The sequence below is a fragment of the Onychomys torridus genome, chromosome 1 (genome assembly GCF_903995425.1).
Source record: "Onychomys torridus chromosome 1, mOncTor1.1, whole genome shotgun sequence".
NCBI classification, from domain to species: Eukaryota; Metazoa; Chordata; class Mammalia; order Rodentia; family Cricetidae; genus Onychomys; species Onychomys torridus.
This window is the reverse complement of record NC_050443.1, coordinates 151,741,531-151,761,543: the sequence shown is the minus strand read 5'-3', so window position 1 is coordinate 151,761,543 and position 20,013 is coordinate 151,741,531. Positions and strand designations below refer to the sequence as shown.

General features: G+C 37.2%; 1 protein-coding gene across 1 annotated transcript in view; it reads left to right on the top strand.

Annotated features, from left to right (window-relative positions):
* Rnls (renalase, FAD dependent amine oxidase) overlaps positions 1-20,013 on the top strand; it is a 262,160-nt gene that overhangs the window by 199,504 nt on the left and 42,643 nt on the right. Inside the window, exon 5 of the mRNA XM_036172701.1 lies at positions 1,693-1,866. Within this exon, the coding sequence (XP_036028594.1) occupies positions 1,693-1,866 (174 nt within the window). The remainder of the gene's footprint in view (positions 1-1,692; positions 1,867-20,013) is intronic.

Sequence of the window (20,013 nt, the reverse complement as noted above, 5' to 3'; positions counted from 1 at the left end):
TTAGCTACATATACAAATATGGTGGAGGTGAGATCCAATTTGGCCATTGACCTACTTAACCCTTTAGTTTTAATTTTAAAAAATGTTTCAAGCCTTTGTGGGTACTCAATAGCTCACAATTTTGTTTGGTTGGTTGATTGCTTTCTTTTCAGTTTTTCTTAATTGAAAGATTGTTTGGTATATTGGTTTTTCGAGACAGGGTTTCTCTGGGTAGCTTTGTGCCTTTCCTGGACTCACTTGGTAGCCCAGGCTGGCCTCGAACTCACAGAGATCTACCTAGCTCTGCCTCCCGAGTGCTGGGATTAAAGGCGTGTACCACCACTGCCCAGCTGTTTGGTTATATTTTTAATTTCACAAATGAGCAATTTTTGGGAAATGATCTTAACTTCTGTAATTTAGAGCTCTCACCTCTTCTCTTTCAGAAAACAGTAAGCATAACTTGATATCAAGCCACAGCTTGAGAGAAGTGAATTCAATTAATAAAAATAAGGCCCATCATTCTCTGAATATAATGGGGCCGGTGTCAGGTGAACATTTGTTTATTAAGCAGGTAAAGCTTTTTAATAAGGCAGAAAATCATGTCTGGAGGAAATGATAAGCTTTTACTTTTAAGTATAAAATAATCATTAATGTCTGAAAAGAAAGCAGTGTTGAAATTTATTTTGAAACTACAGTCAACAGGAACAGATTGAGGTGATAAGGATGTGTCTAAAAATGAGAATTCTAGCTTCATTGTGGCCAATCAGCATGATTAAACCTCTCTAAATTGCAGCTTTCCAGAGATGTGAAGTAAGAATATTTAAAAATATATAACATGCAAGACTGGTTAAATTCAACAACATAATTCTAAAACATTTGTCAACTATTACTCTAATACTATTTGTAATTTTTACTAATATTTCTGTGCTTAAATAATTTATGGAATATTCTTCCCACCTGTTTGTATTCCTAAAGCTACTTCTCCAAGGTTTGACCAAAGATCTTTGAAATGTGCTCTTCTAAATCAGGATATTTCTTACTACATGAGAGATTTCCAAGTATTCTGTCTAACTGTATAAGTCTATACCCTAACCGTCTTCCCTAAACTTTATTGGGCCTTGCTGAAGATGTATATTAGGAAGTGTCCCATCACACTGATGACTGAGGTGTGGTCGTCTGCCTAAGAAACAACTACAGTGCAATAATGGGAACATGACCAACAAGCAAATTAAATGGCATAGACATATTGAAAGGGCCATAAGAGGTGAAGAATTAGTCCCCTCACCTATTACGTAGAAGTAATACTCAATTTTATAAGATTATGGTTGTAATTATTTGAAATGCTGTGATAATGATTAGCAAAAGCATTCAACTCATAGTTAAGAGGCAAGTATACAAAATCTGTAATGTTTCCAGACAGTCCATGGCCAGCAAATAGGATATGAGGCTGGAGCAACAACTGAGAGCCAGATTTTGAGAGTCTAATGAACTTGAAATTTCATCTTACTAAATGGAATTGTACCAGCATTAGTAAACATTCTGGAAAAAACATACAGAACAAAGAGCATTTTACATGACCTTTCAGAGTTCACAGTGAGTGAGAGGGGACTACTAGAGACACTTAGACCTTGTTTAGAGGAGCTTTGGATTTGATGACTACAGGGAAAGATGATATTTTTGAGTTTATGTTTTGTTTTGTTTTGTTTTCCACAGTAATTAGTGAATGCCAAAGGCAGCAACTGGCATCAGTGAGCTACTCCTCTCGCTATGCTCTGGGCCTCTTTTATGAAGCAGGCATGAAGATTGGTGTCCCTTGGGCTGGCCGGTATATCACCAGTAATCCCTGCATACGCTTCATCTCCATTGATAATAAGAAGCGCAATATAGGTCAGTACTCGTGTTGTTTCCCTGAAACAGGGTAATAATGGTAGGTGTAGGTTGAGAAAAATGCTGTTTAATTAAGTGGTGCCATTCTGAGCAGAGCAAGTGTTTAACTCCAAGCCACAGGGGATAAAACTCAATGTCACGTTTGCTCAGTCATGAAATACACATGAAAACAGAAAGGTTTTTCAGAAAATCTTTCACCACATGGTTTGTTTTACAGAGTTCATAAAAATAGTGTCAGAAAGTTTAAGACTGCAAAATGGCCTGGGTTCTCTGGTTTAAATTGGATCCATGTATATGCAAACATTTCTCTCACTGTCTGTTTCTTGGTAAGATTCCATTGGGTTATTTTGTTTAGGCTTTTTTAAATTTGGTAATTGCTGACCTTCCACTTCCACAGCTAGATTAAAAGGTAAATTTTACCATGCTATGAAATCCATCACTTCATAATATTTTGATGTCTATGTACATTTCATCTTTTTTAAATGGAGTAAAATTGGTTTACATGAAATATAACTAAAGTGCCTGGCAAATGCTTCATGAGGACCTTCCCAGGACTCAGTAAACTCCTTTTGGCTAAAGATAGTTCTTAAACCTAAATTTGATTTGGAAAACCATATGTTGCAGAGGCTCTGAGAGTTTCAGGCTAGCCTGGTATGCACAGAAAGTTCTGGGCTAGCCAGAGCTGCAGTGAGAGAGAGAGAGAGAGAGAGAGAGAGAGAGAGAGAGAGAGAGAGAGAGAGAGAGAGAGAGAGAGAGAGAATTGAAAAGAAAGAAAGATTGAATCACAAGAAAATGGTAACTGATTGATTTCAGGAAAGAAGTGTGTGTTTATAGCCATAGGATTGTGGTAATGCTTTTCATCAATAAACCATAATGATCTAAGATGACAAGATTCACAAGAAGAATCATAGTTGAGTTTGTCCATGCAACAATGTTTTCATCAGCCCATTAGTTGGAAGTCTTGCCTGATGAAATCACCAACTAATGTCTCTTTGTCTTGCCAGAAGTTTATGATGAGCCTAGGCTGGAGTATGTTTTCTCTATCAGAGCACACAATCTTAGGAAAATGTTTCTTTTATAACTTAAAACTCCCCAAGGGCTGGGCTGCTTATGTTAACATGATACTACATGTATATGTGATCAGCAGCTATGAAATGCCTTGTAACAGCAATGGACATTAGCTGTTAAATGTAACCATTTCAACTCTATACCTGTTTGTTCTGAGGAAAGGAACATAATCCTTGATCTTCTCAAGTTATAGACCATGAATTAGACATTATATTTTGTGTGTTACGTCATAAGATAGGATGTCTATGAGGATATATATTAGCTGTATGTAACCAAAAAACCATGTTTGAATAACATAAGATCATTTGTATGATTTACTATGGACAAATGATGAATTTCCTAGGTTGATCTGTTGGAGACATAGGGTGTCTCTCAGTGGTAGGACATGTGTCCAATATATGCAAAGACGTAGGTCCAGCCCTAGCACAAAATAAAATGAAGAAAGAAATTTGTAAGTGAACCCTATGCTGCTCGGTATTTTTATCACTATGACAAATACCTGAGAGATCAATTTAAAAGGAAGAAAGCTTGACTCTGGCTGGTGGTTCCTAAGGTATCAGTCCATAGTCTTCATGTACCACTGCCCTGGGCTTGTAGTGAGGCAGGACATCATAGTATATGTTCTCTCTCATGTGCCAATCCTAGCTGCTAATTTTGTGTGTGTGTGTGTGTGTGTGTGTGTGTGTGTGTGTGTGTGTGTGTGTGTGTGTAGGTTTAGAGACAAAGTCTCAATATATAACCCTGGATTTCCTAGAACTCACTATGTGGACCAGACTATCCTGGAACTCCGCAGATATCTACCTGCCTCTGCCTCTTCAGTGCTGGAATTAAAGGCTGTGCCACCATACCCAACCTATATTCCAATTATTTATATGTATGCATTTATGTAGGAGTGATTGTGGATATAGGACATGAAACTGGAAAGGGAACCATGAGACAGGAGAAAACGGAATTTGATAAGGAGGCAACATGGCAAGAGTCAACAACATATGAGACATGAAAGTGGAAACCACCAGGGACAGATGGTACATGTGAAAAAAAGAGACCAGGGAAAAGAGCTAAAAGGGATGGAGATCAAGCAAAACAAAGTATGTGTGCAAATGCCATACTGATACCTGTTACTTTGTATGATAGTTCTTAAAAAGAGTGTATGGCAGAGCAAAATTATCCACCTCATAAGGGCAAGATGCTGAAGTAAGGCGTGCCAGCATTGGCTGGCTTCTTCATCCTTCCTCTTTTACTTCTCCTGGCTATCTGGCCTTTTATGTCTGCTTCGTCTCAGTAATTTATCTCCAGAGGCATCCTTACAGACATAGCGACAGATGTTCTACACTAATCTAGTCAGTTCTCATCCCAATGAAATTGACAGTCAATATTAACTATCACAAAGCCCTAATCCCAATGAGATTGTATTTGGAGATTCAGTTCTCCAAATAATGATTACATGGAGTCCTAAAGGTGGCATCCTAGCCTAATAGGATAGTGGCCTTAAGAGAGAAAACAGAAAAGCTTCCCTTCTCTATATTGCTTCTTTTATATACCAAGGGAAAATCTATGACAGAGATATAGCAAGATAGCAGGCATCTGCAGATCAGGAAGCAAGCCCTCACCAGGAACGAAATCAACCAATAACTGGATTGGATCATGGGGTTCTCAGGCTCCAAAACTGAACAGAGTCCATTTATGTGAACTACACAGTCTCCTTAAGGCCTTACATCCATTCTTTTTTTTTTCCAAGTTCCAGAGATCAAAGCTAGTGCCTTACACATTAGAAGCATAGCAACACACATGGAAAGAACCACACTGACTCTTCTCCTTCTGGAGAATCTAATACTTCATTAATGTACCCATTCTCATATTTGCATATCAGACCAGAATTGCTGCCTGGACCAATTCCCAACTAGGCAGTTGTGAGACAGATGAGATTATCATAAGTCTGAAGTGGGGAGAGTATTGTATATCTGTATGTATGAATGTATGTATGTCAAATATACTCCTGGAGCTGGTATCACAGTCCTGTTTGCCATGAGAAGGATCACTACCTGAATAAAATAAGATTTTTATATATAGAAAAGAAGAAGGCATGCTGATGGCTATGTGGCCCTCAGTACTTCCTGCCATCTTCAAGCAGAGTTACGTCTTACATAGGAGGTAAAGTTCTAAACTTACCATAAAAAGAAAAGAATCACATATATTCAGAATTACCTTTTGAGACCCATAAAACTGCATGATAGTTTTGAAAGTGGCAAAAATCAGTAAATTTGATTGTGGTGGTTTGAAAGAAAATGGCCCCCAAAGGGAGTGGCAGTATTAGGAGGTGTGGCCTTTTGTAGTAGTTGTGGCCTTATTGAAGGAAGTGTATCACTTTGGGGGTAGACTTTGAGGTCTCCTCTGCTCAAGCTATGCTCGGTGACACAGTTCACTTCCTGTCACCTGTGGATCAAGAGGTAGAACTCTCAGCTCCTTTTCCAGCACCAGGCCTGCCTGCATGCCACCTGCCATGAAGATAATGTACTAAATCTCTAAACTGTTAGCCACCCCAATGAAATGTTTTTCTCTATGAGTTGGTTGTGGTGTTTCTTCACAGCAACAGAAACTCTAACTAAAGCATCAATACAGCCACTTTTCACCATTTGAATAGATTTACATCTCCTTGAGTTAGATTAGGTTAAATAGCTGGGCTGCATGTGTAGGATAGAGGGTGTTTTCTAGTGAGAAAGAAAGAAAGAAAGAAAGAAAGAAAGAAAGAAAGAAAGAAAGAAGGAAGGAAGGAAGGAAGGAAGGAAGGAAGGAAGGAAGGAAGGAAGGAAGGAAAGAAGGAAAGAAAGAAAGAAAGAAAGAAGGAAAGAAAGAAAGAAAGAAGGAAAGAGTCGTATCTCTGAACAGATGTAAGTTTTCTCTACAAATGAGGTGGGAGTGTGTGTGAAAACACCCACACAACACAAAGTAACAATTTATAAAACTGAATGGATATGAAACAGCAAAACATATGAAGAATCTCTCATGGTTGTCAATTTTTGTAATAATAAGTATTTAAATTTCTCTTCATGTCAGCAGCCACACAATTTTAAAAATGAGGAGCCAGATGAGTTAGAAATCATGTTTTGCTATATGCCTATTGTGATGGCATTTCAAGTTGCCAAGAAATACCTTCTTTTGTCAACTATATGGAAATGATCATCTCTCATGTATGCACTAACTTGTGTAAAGCCTATGATAACAACTTTTCTTAACATAAAAATCTAACCACCTTCACTTAAGGTGTTTTAGTTTTTCTATCAGATTCCAGAGTAAAGTGTGTCATACTGACTTAACATGATATAAGTGCTTTTAAAATGTAATCCCCTGTGTTTTAGCATATTAACATCTAACTAGGTGAGCAAGAGAAGACTTCTCCTCCTCCTCCCCCTTCTTCTTCTTCTTCTTCTTCTTCTTTCTCTAGCGCTATTCCATATCTAGCCTTTGGTAGATTTTCTTGAATGAGGAACTAGTCCCATAATACACACACAAATAATGAAGGGGACATTTGTGTTCTGTCAGGGCAGAGCGATGTAAATGCAAATAAGATAGACAAAACATAGCAGGATTGAGACCAAATTACAATCTATTCATCAGTCTCCAGGGACAGAAGATAAAGAAATGACCAAACCAGATGAAGGTCAGGGCATATTTATTTGTCAGGTGTTGGAAACAGGCAGTAAGTGCAGAAAGCCTCAGCCAGAACCAGCTTTCCCCTTAGGGAGAGGAAGGAAGCGCCAAGGTGTACCAGACCCAATTTCAAGTGCCAACAGTTTGAGTATGACTCAGTATTAGTTCATGTTCCCAGAAATGTTTTCTGTGGGATACTGGTTCCTCGGGTGCTCTTTTTCCAATGAGCTCTGTTATCAAATCATTTTATTGACCAATTTAGAGACTTCCACAAAATACCTTATTAAAAGAAATTTCTACAGAAAAGACCTACCTTCATTTCTTCAAGAATTTTCCAATTCATTTGAAGGTGCATCAAACCTATGAAAATTTTTCAATCCACACCTGAGAAATCCTGACTTGATGTTATCTTTTGTGCTTCCTATTTGGCAGGAACATCAGGCCAGATAGGCCTGGTCCTGAAGGCATTCCATTTTATGGACTTAGGAACTAAGATATTGTAGGATTAAATAAAAAGGCCTTTCTCATTTCAAAAGTTTGGATCTTGAATGTCCCCTAAAGGCTAATGTGTTTAAGAGGCCCAAACCTCACTTAGGAAGTGAAGTAAACTTAGGAAGGTGAGGACTAGTCACTGGGGGTGTGCCCTTGAAGGCGATACTGGAACCTCAGTGCCTCTTTTTCTCTCTATTTTATCTCCCAGTCATGAGGTCAGCAGCTCCAGCTATGGTGTGCTCCCTAAGCACAAGCCCAAAAGCAATGAAGTCAAGCAATGGTGGGCCAAACCTCAACACCTCTTTACCAATGTAAACCTCAGATTTTTATTATAATATTATCATCTATGGTATTTATTGCTATAATGAAAAGCTCACTAACTTACTTGAATGAATTTTGAAATTATTTTTCAGGTTAATATGGGGGATTTGAACAGAAAATTAAGATCTAGACCAAAATGCTGGATCTGAAACAGTCTAGCAATGTTTCCTAGCGTGAGCCTTTTCCTTGTCAGACTATTTTTAAATAACAAACACATGTAGAATTTAATTATCTGAGTATGACTGATGTTTATTTCTTGATCAGCTCAAATGGGTGTTGATTGGTAGGTAGCTTTCTTCAAAGAGCTTCTTCAGGCAATAAACATTTAAGGACATGGAAATGCCAGTCATCTGGTTTGATCCTCATATGTTGTACATCTGTATCAAATTATTACTGTGTCCCATAAATAAACACAATTAGTATATGTCAATGAAGAATGTTTAAAAGGTGATGGAAAGATGGCTCCGTGATTAAAGCACTGGTTGTTATTCCAGAGAACCTGGGTTCAGTTCCTAGCACCTGTATGGCACCTCACCCATATAACTCCAGTCTCAGGGGATCTGACGCCTCCTTCTGGTCTCTGTGGGCACTGCATGCACATAGTGCACAGACATACAGGCAGGCAAAGCACACATAGACAGCAAATAAAAACTTTTAAAGGGTTTGTAGATGTTTAAAGAATATTAGAATAAAAAGGAAATCATTAACGGACCCAGAGTCCTCTATCTTTTGACTTGCTATCTCCACAAGCATCCAATCAGTTGATGGGGGAAAATGAAGGGCTAGGCCTATATACTGTACATCAAGTAGACTCACATTCTGTCAATTAGAGTACAAGTAAGTGGGACACACTGATTCTGAAGTCGTGTTGGGCCTATCCTTTACATGTACATGTGGGAAGAAGAAAAGTGGGTTTAGTAAACATATTGCCAGTTCTTGATACAATATGTAGTATATAATATTCTATAAAAACCTGATTAAACATATATGAATAATTAGCTTTCAAATAAAAGTGCAAACCCTTTAACATGTAATTACCATAGAGAGCAAAAACTGAGTAATTCCAGGGAAGACTACAGACTCAGACAAAGATTCTGGATATAATTAACAATGTTGTTCATGTAGAAAGGACAGGAATGTGCCACGTCAGTGATGTGTTTACCGGTGAGATATTGGAGGCCCCTTAAACATCTTGAATTTGGTGTTAATCTAAGCTAGGAGTTAAGTTGCTTATATTCAGCTTACTCCTACCACTTGCTAATTGTATAACAATAACTTACTTAACCTCTCTGCATCCCCATCAATATATTAGGTAATAATAATCCCAGAGTTATTGAGGAGTAAACAGTTTGAGTATATACTTGAAGTAAGGAGTTCACATGGCACTTAGCAAATGATAAGTCAGTGTCTGGTACCTACTATTACATTTAAAGATTCTAATCTTCAACTTAGATATTATATTCTCCAAAGCAAAGAATATAAACATACAAGTCAAACTTAAGTGAATTTTGTCCTCTGTTAACAGTACATTTAGGATTCTGGGCAACTTAAATAAATAAAGCATAATAATGATCTTGAAAATGATTATATTTTTATCTTGCATTCCTATTGTACATCTGCAAGACTATTGATGATCAACAGATAGACAATGGGTGATAATATAAAGCAATTCATGCAACTTGCAACTCTAGAAACATGATAGCCAGTAGACATACTTGAAGAGTTTTCAATATCTGACCAAAGATACCCATCCATTCATTTATAAAAGAAGATAAACAAATTTGAAAAACTTCTCTTTATCACATGAAACTTATCATTGCAAGAATTTTATTGTTAGGATAATTTAATAACAAACACCTTTAATGATTGTTTCCCCAAAACATTTGGAAATGTTCTTCATGGATTGTTTATTTCATCAGTGTTTTACATCATGAAAGATAGGAATATAATATAAAAACCAATAAGTAATCATGATAGATACAAGATCTTAAATCCAGTCACCTTGTGATCAGCTAGTGGGTTATTCTTGATTATTCCAAATAAGTGAACAGTCTGTGATATGACAGCATAAAAATGATCTGTTCTGAGATTTGAATAATGTGGAATTACTTGAATCTGCAGAAAATGCAGTCTGTGGTAGGCATTGGACAGTTTTAGACTGCCAGTCCCCAAATAATGACATGAAGACTGATTATTAATTATGAAAGCTTGGCCTTTAGCTTATTCTTGTTCCCAACTAGGTCTTATAACTTAAATTAACCTGTTTTTATTAATCTACATCCTGACACGTAACTCTTTACCTTCCTCAATAATGTATGTCTGACTTCCTCAGTGTCTTGCTGGAGTCTCTCACGTGCCTCAGATTTTTCTCCAGTTCCTCTCTCTCCCTGGAAGTCCTGCCCATTCTCTCCTTCCTACCTATTGGCCACTCAGCTCTTTATTAATCCTATCAGAAGGCAACTTGGCTAAGAGACATCTTCATAGTGTATAAAAAGTTTATCCCACAACAGTCTAGAGAGGTAAAAATTTTTATAAATAGAATATAAAAAGATAAAAACAAAGGGAAAGGCAAGAAGGAAGAGAGGGGAAGAACCATAATCATAAAAATTTGTCATGTTTCTAGTTCAGATTTCTGCTTCAACATCTGAGTTCTCAGAGTAACTAGCAATCATGCTAAAAATAATAGGCAGTAACAACTTACAAAACTGTATTATAGAAATAGCAGGTTTCAAGTTCAGTTATAAAACTGATGCTTCCATATAAATCAGGTAAGACATTTTAATTAAAAGAAATCAAATACTAATTGCAAATGAGTATTATTATAGTTATGCTATAGAATATCACAGGGTGTATATATGGATGATAATATCAAAACTTGTTAAGTAATGACTTAACAAGAAAAAGATATATATTTGAGCATGTAAAAATATCTATATACATAGTCATATATAACATATGTAAACACTTTTATAAAAATTCATGTTGTATATGCATATATTTTCATATTTTAAAGTAATAAGTATAAGTTGTAAAATATTCTCATTTTATGTATTTCCCACATTTAATAACAAAAATGATCTTTCATTAGAGGATGAAATAACTCAGCCTATTTTGTAAGGAGAACATTTGCATACAAAGTCAAACCAAACAACAGACCTCTTTTAGCCTCTGTTTGCCCTGTCAATCTGTCCTCAATGGGAGATTACATCTAAAATAACACTTGTCCACCCACTTGCCAAGCAATTCATTTCAGCAAGATAATTGGTGCCAGGGTTGGAAAGAGAGTATCAGCTAAATCAACTAAATGTATACATCAAAAATAGTCTAAAATATGAAGTATATTACTAGGATGTGTTTGTGTGTTACACACACACACACACACACACTCACACTCACACACACACACAGTGACAGGTTCTTTCAGCTAGATTTAAGGCCAAGATTTTTTACTTACATGTTTTCCATTTTCAAATTATTCAATTGGAAAAATATGCACAAATAAATTTTGAATGCTTTCTTTGTGTCAGTGCTTGCACAAAGAACTGAAGATTCCAAAGTCCCCAATATAGTTTCATGAAGTGATCAAATGGAAGATTCCGAAGGTAAAAGGCCCCATTTGTGTTTGGTTCCACTAATGAGTGGAAAGCCATTTAAGGATCCATACAATATACAGTGAAAACCTTAGAGCTTTTAAAAAACACTTAGGAGCTTCTGTCATCACATACCAAGTAATCCTTTTTGGTGAGAAAACAAAGGATGAGCCTAAGAGATTTGCAGATTTTTTTAAGTTGTTTGTTGTGTAAGTTATACTGAATCCTTCCCATAACTTCCTGCTGTCTCAAAAGATGATCCTAATCTGAGCAATTGTTTCATGTCCTTGCTTCTTTTTGCTTCGAATGGGTTAAAGCCCAGGCACTTTCTACAGTGTCTCAGCTGAAATTAGGTAGGAATGTTTAAGTGGGTTCCTTTGCCGAGTTTCCTGTCAGCTGAATTAATATGACAACCCTCACATCTGGACAAGAACCTTATTTTGAATTAAGATAGAATTCATGCTCTGGAATCTAATATAGAAAGCTCATGTCGATGTTTCTGTAATGTCTGCAACCATGTCAGCTGTTAGGAGAGATAGAAACTGAACGAAGGCTGTGTCTGTAAGACTGGGCTGTTTTGAAAGATCTTCAAGTTTGGTCCTTATTGCACTCTGAAATGAGGCTGTCAGCACTCTGAGCTGTAAGCCAGGGCTCAAAATAATGTGTGCTGCTCAGCTTCCCAGACAAGTGCCTGGTTTTCATCATTCTAGAGGCATCTCAAAACCTTTGCAAATTGAGAACTGTATTGTAAAATTGTGTAAAACTCAGACAGCTTGTGAGCCTCGGGTCCTGGGAAATAGCAAAGGCTTGAGCTGGATGAAAGCTTGACAAGTCTTCATTGTGGTCCATTTTTATCTGTGACCATGACAACACTATCCAGAAGATATGGGATCATCACTTTACCTAGAGGCCCTTCAGAAAACAATTTCACCACTTCCTGTACTGTCAAGAATTTTTCCTCAGATCAATCTAAATGTCTTGTGGGCTAAGAGGCTGCTGCTGTCACCAAAATTAGAGGTTCTGTCCTTGGTGCAAACATGAGCATCACTCATCAGATGTGCCATATAGCCACCAGTCCTTCTTACCTTGATCAATATGGAAAATAATAGGTAGACATTATCATCATGGGATGATAGAGTTAAGCATCCAATGCTTACCAAATGTTTTCTGAGTCAACCATATCTCATCTGCAGGTTTGAAGATCCCTTCCCTGAAACTGAAATAACACTTGAGAACATGTAACTTAGCACTAACCGTCTTCATAGCTGGCCATGAAAAGAAATTGCTGGGCAGTGAATTGTTTATCCTTAAGGCAAACTGGGAACCTGTTACTGTTACCCTTAAAGTGTAGAAAATGAATGAACTCTTTGTTGAATTGATAGATCTGAAGGTCACTAAAGAATATATATGAATCTCTGGCAACAATGAATAGAAGTCTCCTTTTAGTGACTAGAACATTTAGTGACTAGAATATTGGGACTACTGGATTGTGGGGTATTACCAGTGAGATCTGGAAGTTTTACTGAAGTTTTTTTCTCAGAGAAGTATTCTCAGTAACCATTTTACCAAGGTTCCTGGGAAATATACATCTGCTTTCAATGGTGCCCTATAACATAAACTTTAATTTCCAAAGTTACACTTCAAAGAATCCTGCTGTTCTCTTTGTGGAAGATATTTCTTTTTAATACTTGGTTGAAAAACAACTGTGCTCCTGCTGAGATATTTAACTTAGAAAATATGTGATAAACTCGATAAAGTTGACATTTCTCCACTTTATCTTAGCAGTTTTCTATTAAATGTTATCCTGGATAGTATCTTAGTTACTGTTCCACTGCTTTGAAGAGATATCACCACTGAGGTGAACCATATACAAGAAAGCATTTAATTGGAGGCTTGCTTACAATTTTAGAGTGTTAGTCCACAGTAGGAAGCAAACAGGCATAGTGCTAGAACAATAGTTGAGAGCTTTACATCCTGATCCTTAGGCAGTAGGCAGAGAGAGATAGAGATAGAGACTAGGCCTGGAATGGGCTTTTTGAATCCTCAAAGCCCACCCCCATGACACACTTCCTCTAAGAAGGCCACACCACCTAAACCTTACCCAACAGTTCACCAACTGGGGACTAAGCATTCAGACAGATGAACCTATGAGTACCATTCTCATTCAAACACCACAGGTAGTAATCTTTCACAAGTGAGTTCATGTTTAATCCAGTGTTGGTGGGTGATGAACTCTTTATTGTATAACTCATCAGTCATCAAGTACTAGTGTTACTCAGCATTGTGCAATAGACTTTGAAACATTCAATCCCACCTTTAAGTTGTAATTTAGCACTTAAAATTAGGTTGACCCATGTGATGCTGCTCCTGTCTCTGTAGAGTAAAATCAGTTCAATGCCAGCATCTTCATGTGACTCAACCAACAGCTCTGTATCCATGTTTCTTAGTCGCTGAGTTTCATAGTGCTGTATGAAAAGTATGTTGTCACTCTAAAATGTTGTCAGGTTGAATAAAATAGTATATATAACTCCCTTGGTACAGTACCAGAAATGTTCATAGTAAATGCTGTTTTTATAATGTCACAAACAATGTATTCTGTGCTATTAGTCTATCATTTATATAAACATACTCATTTTGATGAGACAAAATACCAATAAGATGGGTGTTTCAAATATTATCTTTGTTAAAGTGACAGCTCTTACATACAGTGAAGCTAAACAATATCTTTAAGTGTTAAACTCAGAGCACCACACATTAAATGGGATTCTTCCTGTTTCTGGAATCTCAGATCCCTTTTCAATAAGATTTTTGTTTTTAAGATGATGTACAGTCTGTCAGAGAATAGGACACCATCTGATGAGAGTTGACTCCAAGGATTGAGACTATTTCAAAAGTCTAACTACAGAGTTTCACCACAGGAAATCACTGTTTCATAAAAACTTGGCATTTTTAACTGCCCAGAATCACTAGTCCATCTTTTTGCCACTTTTAACATTATTGACTCAATTCAGCCTAAAAAGCCTTTACCTTATTATTAGTGACTTTCTTGTTATTAAGTGAGCAGAGAAGTCTTTGATGTATTCTCTAAGATCCTGTGCAGACATTGCCATTTTTAATGGTAAATCCCCCTATAGACTTCATGTATGTGCTTACTTATATAATGAGAGTAATCCACATATACCATACAGGATATTGAATTCCCTATGTAATATGAATGAATATTAAACATTAGAATCTAAGAAGAATCTGTTGAAATTCCATTAATATTTATAACTGATCTGTGAGACTAGGGGAATTCTTTAGTATAATATATTTCAAATTCATAATTGTAATAATACATTTCTCACTGAAATAGGTCTCTATTCTATATATTACTAGTGAATTCTTTGCTACTGTTGTTATATGTCCTGACCCTACTAAGTAGGGTCAGGAAGGTCATTTGAAACCTGAGGTCAATTGAACCTAATTCTTTTTTTTTTATTAAAAACAAAATCTCTGCTTGTTTCCTTCCCCCTTATTTCCCTAATAGTGGTTCCGAAGAATCTTGCCCAAGTACACAGATATAATCTCTAATATTTTTAAGTCAAAATATGTAACAGGAAGGATAATTTCATTCATCTTATTAGGAAAGGAAATAAGAATGCCCACAGTGGCCTGATTGATTTCTTCTACAAAGAACATTACAGCAGTAGCTTAAATAACTTCACCATCTGATTGGTCTCAGATTTTAAAATGCAAAATTTTATAATATCAAAGCAAATCTTCTCTTTAATGAATCAAATGAACTAAAGTAAAGCTTTTGGTCAACTCTAGCCAAGAGATCTATGTCATCTTTTCACAGAATCCTTTTGAACAGTGACAGATCTAAAGCTGAACCCATCCATGCAGCTATGACAGTGACAACGTGACATTCTTAGAGGCAAACTAGTATACAGACTCAAGGAGGAAATCCTGCCTGATTCAGGAAAAACAGGACAATTATAATATCACTTAACACACAAAATTCCATATGGGACATGAGTGCTAAGTAGGACAGAATACCAATTCACAACAAAAGGTGACTTCATAGCTCTGGTAAGTAGTGAGGAAGATGGAGCCTTTCAGTAGACTGTCATCATAGAAAGCCTGGGCTTTTGCACATATTGTGAAAAGTGACCGCAGCTAGCGAGAGCCTAAGATCCAAATGTGAGTTAGGTTGAGCCCTCTGCCCTAGGGACCTGAGTAAGGTCCAGTCAAGACTATTGAAATCTTCTGTCTTTTCCTTTTGGCAGTGCAAGTAAAAGCTGTAACGGGCTGAAAATCTCCTGTTGTCCCAGAACAGATGTTTTTATTAAGCTTGGGAGGTCTTAGCCAAAGGACAAAATTTCTCTTAAATTGGTCCAGAAATATATACAGTCACACTTTTTAAAAAATGAGCAGAATCTATGGAAGTTTTAAAGGAATTAATGCTAGGAAAAAAATATTCCAGCCCTGGACAAAGGTAGAAATTAGAAATATTTGTGAAAATAGCTTTATTCATTTTTATTTTCACTGACCCCTTTGTTCCTCCATGCTACCTACAAATTGTTTATCTTCACAGCCCTGTACTTGGTCATTTCCCAGTCTTTAATCCTAGCACTTGGAAGGCAGAGGCAGGTAGATCTCTATGAATTTGGGGCCAGCTTGGTCTACAGAGCTGGTTCCAGGACAGCCAAGGCTACACAAAGAAACCCTGTCTTGGGTGGAGGAAAAACAAAACAAAGCAAAAAAGGAGGTAAGCTGAGCACAGAGATGCAATGTGAGCAGTTACCTCATCCTGACTCCCTGCCATTGTACCTTGAATGTGAGTCAAAATAAACTCTTCTCCCCTTCAGTTTATTTTGTTGGGATATTTTATCAGAGCTACAGGAAAAGTAACTAGTACAATAATTATATATTTGTCCATGATTTCTTTGTTTAATATCTAATTTATCACCAAATTTTAAGGGTCCATAGATGGATCTGTCTGTTCAGCCTTGTATCCACTTGTAACCACTTGAGTTGATGCTTAACATACCGTATGTTCTCAATAGCATGTGAGTCAATTTATAGTTAATTATGAAGTCCAATCAAAGAATGAGAGAAAAACAAAACAGAAAGATGTAACTTGGTTATCTCAGATATGAAATATGAGAGCCTGTATTTGAAGTCCATTCTTCCTGAAAGTATATCTTTAAAGTTGTGTATTTGAATACCAGACAGGGCAATTAATGGGCATTTCCCAAAATTTTAAAAGTATATAAAGGCCTCAGGAGTTAGAACCCTGAGTGAGGTTTATATGATCTGATGGATGCTGGGAAAAGCTGCTGCAGCTGGTAGCTCGGCCATCTGAAATATAACCCAGAAAATCAGGGTGAGTGGAAGTAAGAAACCCAGGAAATGCAACCACTTTCACTAGTATTGGCCTAAATGTAAAGCACTTCTCTCCTACTCATAGTCCACTGATCAAAAGATGGCTCCGACTTATTGCCAAATAGAAGGAACTTCTCCCAGAGCATGGGATGTTTGATAAAGTTTGAAATGTCTCTTCCAGAAAATGCAAAAATCAATCTAAAGATGTTTCCAAGTCTTACACAAAATTGGCTATTAGAAGATACTATAAACCCATATATTGTCTTAATATTGGTTATATATTAGATTATTAGTGTCTTACTTTCACAAAATTCTCAGATCCTTTTCTACAAAGGCCTTTGATTTCATAGAGCAAAATGATCATTTTAAAAATTATTTCTTGTTATGACCATGATTTTATTATATGGGATATAATATTCTAATTATTTTAAAGAGTTTTATGTCATTTTTTAAGATTAAGATCAGCATCTATAAGCCATTAGTGAAATGATCTTTATAAGGATAGGAATGTATATGTTCTTTTAGCTCCCAAATTATTTTTGATTCTATAAGGAATTCATTAGTCACACATATGCTTGTTGGATCTTTATTGCTCTGTGGCAGCAGGCCAGACATTGTTCTGGGTATCTAGGTGAAAGAGAGAGCCAAGAGTCTACTCTCCTAGAGCAAGGAATATTTGAGTATATCCCTATTTAAAAGAGTTAAAAGCTTCCATGTAAACCAAATCCTAATAATATCCCATCTGATTTTACCTCTTTTATTTCAATAGAATTTTGAGGATATATATATATATATATATATAGTCTTATGCGATGAAATCTTGATCTGCAGGCAGCAGAAGTGAACTGTCTCACTGGACATGGCTTGAACACATATGAGGCATCAAAGCCCACCTCCACAGTGACACTCTTCCTCCAACAAGGCCACACCTCCAAATAGTGCCACTCCCTATGGGCCAAGCAGTCAAGCACATGAGTCTATGGGAGCCAAACTTATTCAAACCACCTGTCTTAGTTAAGTTTTTTATTGCTGTGAAGAGACATTATGACCATGGCAACTCTTATAAAGAAAACATTTGACGGGGCTCACTTACAGTTTCAGAGGTTCAGTTCATTATCATCACGAGAGGGAACATGGTGGCATGCAGGCAGACATAGAGCTGGAGAACTAGCTGAGTGTCCTACATCTTGTAGGCAACAGGAAGTTGACTGAGACACGGTGGTATCCTGAGCATAGGAAACCTCAAAGCCCACCCGTACAGTGACACACTCCCTCTAACAAGGCCATACCCACTCCAACAAAGCCACACCTCCTAAGAGTGCTACTCACTATGAGCTTATGGAGGTCAATTACAATTAAACTATCACACCGTCACAGACACGTTCTTTCTGATTGCACTTGCACCCTCCACCCTTCTCTGAGATTTAGGTTAGTCAAGTCCTCAGTACACACCTCTGTCACTACCCTCCTAGTCCACTCCCATCACCATCACCAGCATGGAAAAGCCTGGAGAGTGAAGGACTCTACACTGAGATTCATGACACAGATCATGAAAAGAACTTGTTATTCAGACTCTCAAGAGACCCAGAATTCCCTCACACAAGACCATTTAAAATCTTAATATAGGTGACCAAGAGTAATATTTTAGAAGTATATTTAAATTCTCCTGAATAAATCTTTAAAAGTTAATAGTTCCCAATCCTGTATTGACTAATTAAGCTATTGTTTTTTTTATACACAGCTTTCCACAGAACTGTGATACTTGTAAATTTTTTTAGCCATTTTAGTATATAAATAAAGTATCTATAGTTTATCAACAACTATTCTAGATAATTGAAGTGCTGAAAAGAAACCAAGGCTTTCTTAAACAATGTAGTGTTTTGTTGTACAATATTATTTTAAGGGGTATTGCTTTTGTTTATGTTGTATTTGTTTAACTCTGTGAAGCTGTGTTACTGTGCCTGTCTAAAACACCTGACTGATCTAATAAAGAGCCAAATGGCCAATAGTGAGGCAGGAGAGAGAAATAGGCAGGGCTGGAAGGCAGAGAAGATAAATAGAAGGAGAAATCTGGGAGAAGGAAGGAAAGAGAGCTAGGAGCCAGAGGAGGAGAATCCAGGAGCCAGCCACCCAGCTACACAACAAGCCATGGAGTAAGAGTGAGATTTACAGAAGTAAGAGAATGGGAAAAGCCCAGAGGCAAAAGGTAGATGGGAACATTTAAGAAAAGCTGGCTAAAAACTAAGCCAAGCTGAGGCCAGGCAATCATAATTGATAATAAGCCTCTGTGTGTGAATTTATTTGGGAGCTGTGTAGCAGCCCCCAAAAAAAACAGTAAAATACTAACAACAACAGTGCTTTTCTCACCATACTATAAAATAGCTCATTTGACCTCAGAAGTGGTCTGAAGGTCAAGATTAAAGTCACTGGAAAAGCTCAAGAATTAAAAATAGCTCAGATGAAAGTATTTTCATCATTTTGTCCCCATGGACCACAAACTTCCACACTGGGGACAGCATAGAGATCAATCAAAGAATGAGCTTCCCTATTCAAACTGTCATTGTGAATGGGACCTCATTATATGTGTGTGTTTTATTTGTGTGTGTGTGTGTGTGTGTGTGTGTGTGTGTGTGTGTGTGTGTGTTCCATTGGTGTAGACCAATTTTATATGGTACTGAGTTACATAAAACAGTTTCATAGAAGTATACACTATACTTTGTACATATCCTCCTTGTCTTCATCCTCTTCCCTTTTCTTAATATCCACTCCCTAGGCCCCCTTAGTTTCACAGTTTCAATTCCACTTTCATGCCATACTACCTATACTGTTTTATGTATCTATATAAAATCCAAGACCAACAAATAAGAGAAAAACGTGTAACATCTGTCTTTCTGAGACTGACAATTTACTTAATATGATTATCCCTGGTTGCATCCATTTTCCTACAAATATTTATTTCTTACTGAAAAAAAAGTACACATATGCCAACAGAGGAATGGATAAAGAAAGTGCAGACCTTATTCCAGAGACTTCTGGAAAGTTAAAGCTAACAGTCCATGAGAATGGACTTTTTAAAATCCCTTTACTTTACACATGAAGGAAATGAGGCCTAGAAGAGGAAGTCCAAGGCTTCTTCAAATAAACAGTCAGATCTAATTTTCTACAATATGCTAAAAACAAGTAAAATTCAGACCAAGAGGGGATGTTGCTGGGGATTACAGGGTCTCTTTTGGAGATCAATAGTCTCATAGATAAAAGAATTTAAAATGAGCTTGGAAAGAAGCTCAAGGATGGTTTTATTGAAATGTGAGAGAGAAAGCAATGGGACAAATTAGGGATCCCAGCAGCTGCTGGGAAGAGAGAAGTGGACAAGGGGAGAGTGGAGAGCCATACTTCCAGAGAGAGAGGAAGCAGACAGGCTCAGCAGTGGGAGGCTGGCCAGTGCAGAGAGCAGTGATCTCAAAGAGAATGCCTAGCATGTCAGGGTCAGTTGGCTTAGGACTCTGGCCATGTCTGAAAAGGGAACTATAAAGAGGGAAAGGAGGAAGTTGTGCTTTTTGCATCAGAAAACCAAACATGACCAAGCTCAGCAGTGAGGTCTGTAGCAACTACTGAATGCCTTGATCTTATATCTTACATTTTTGGTGTCGTGTGACAC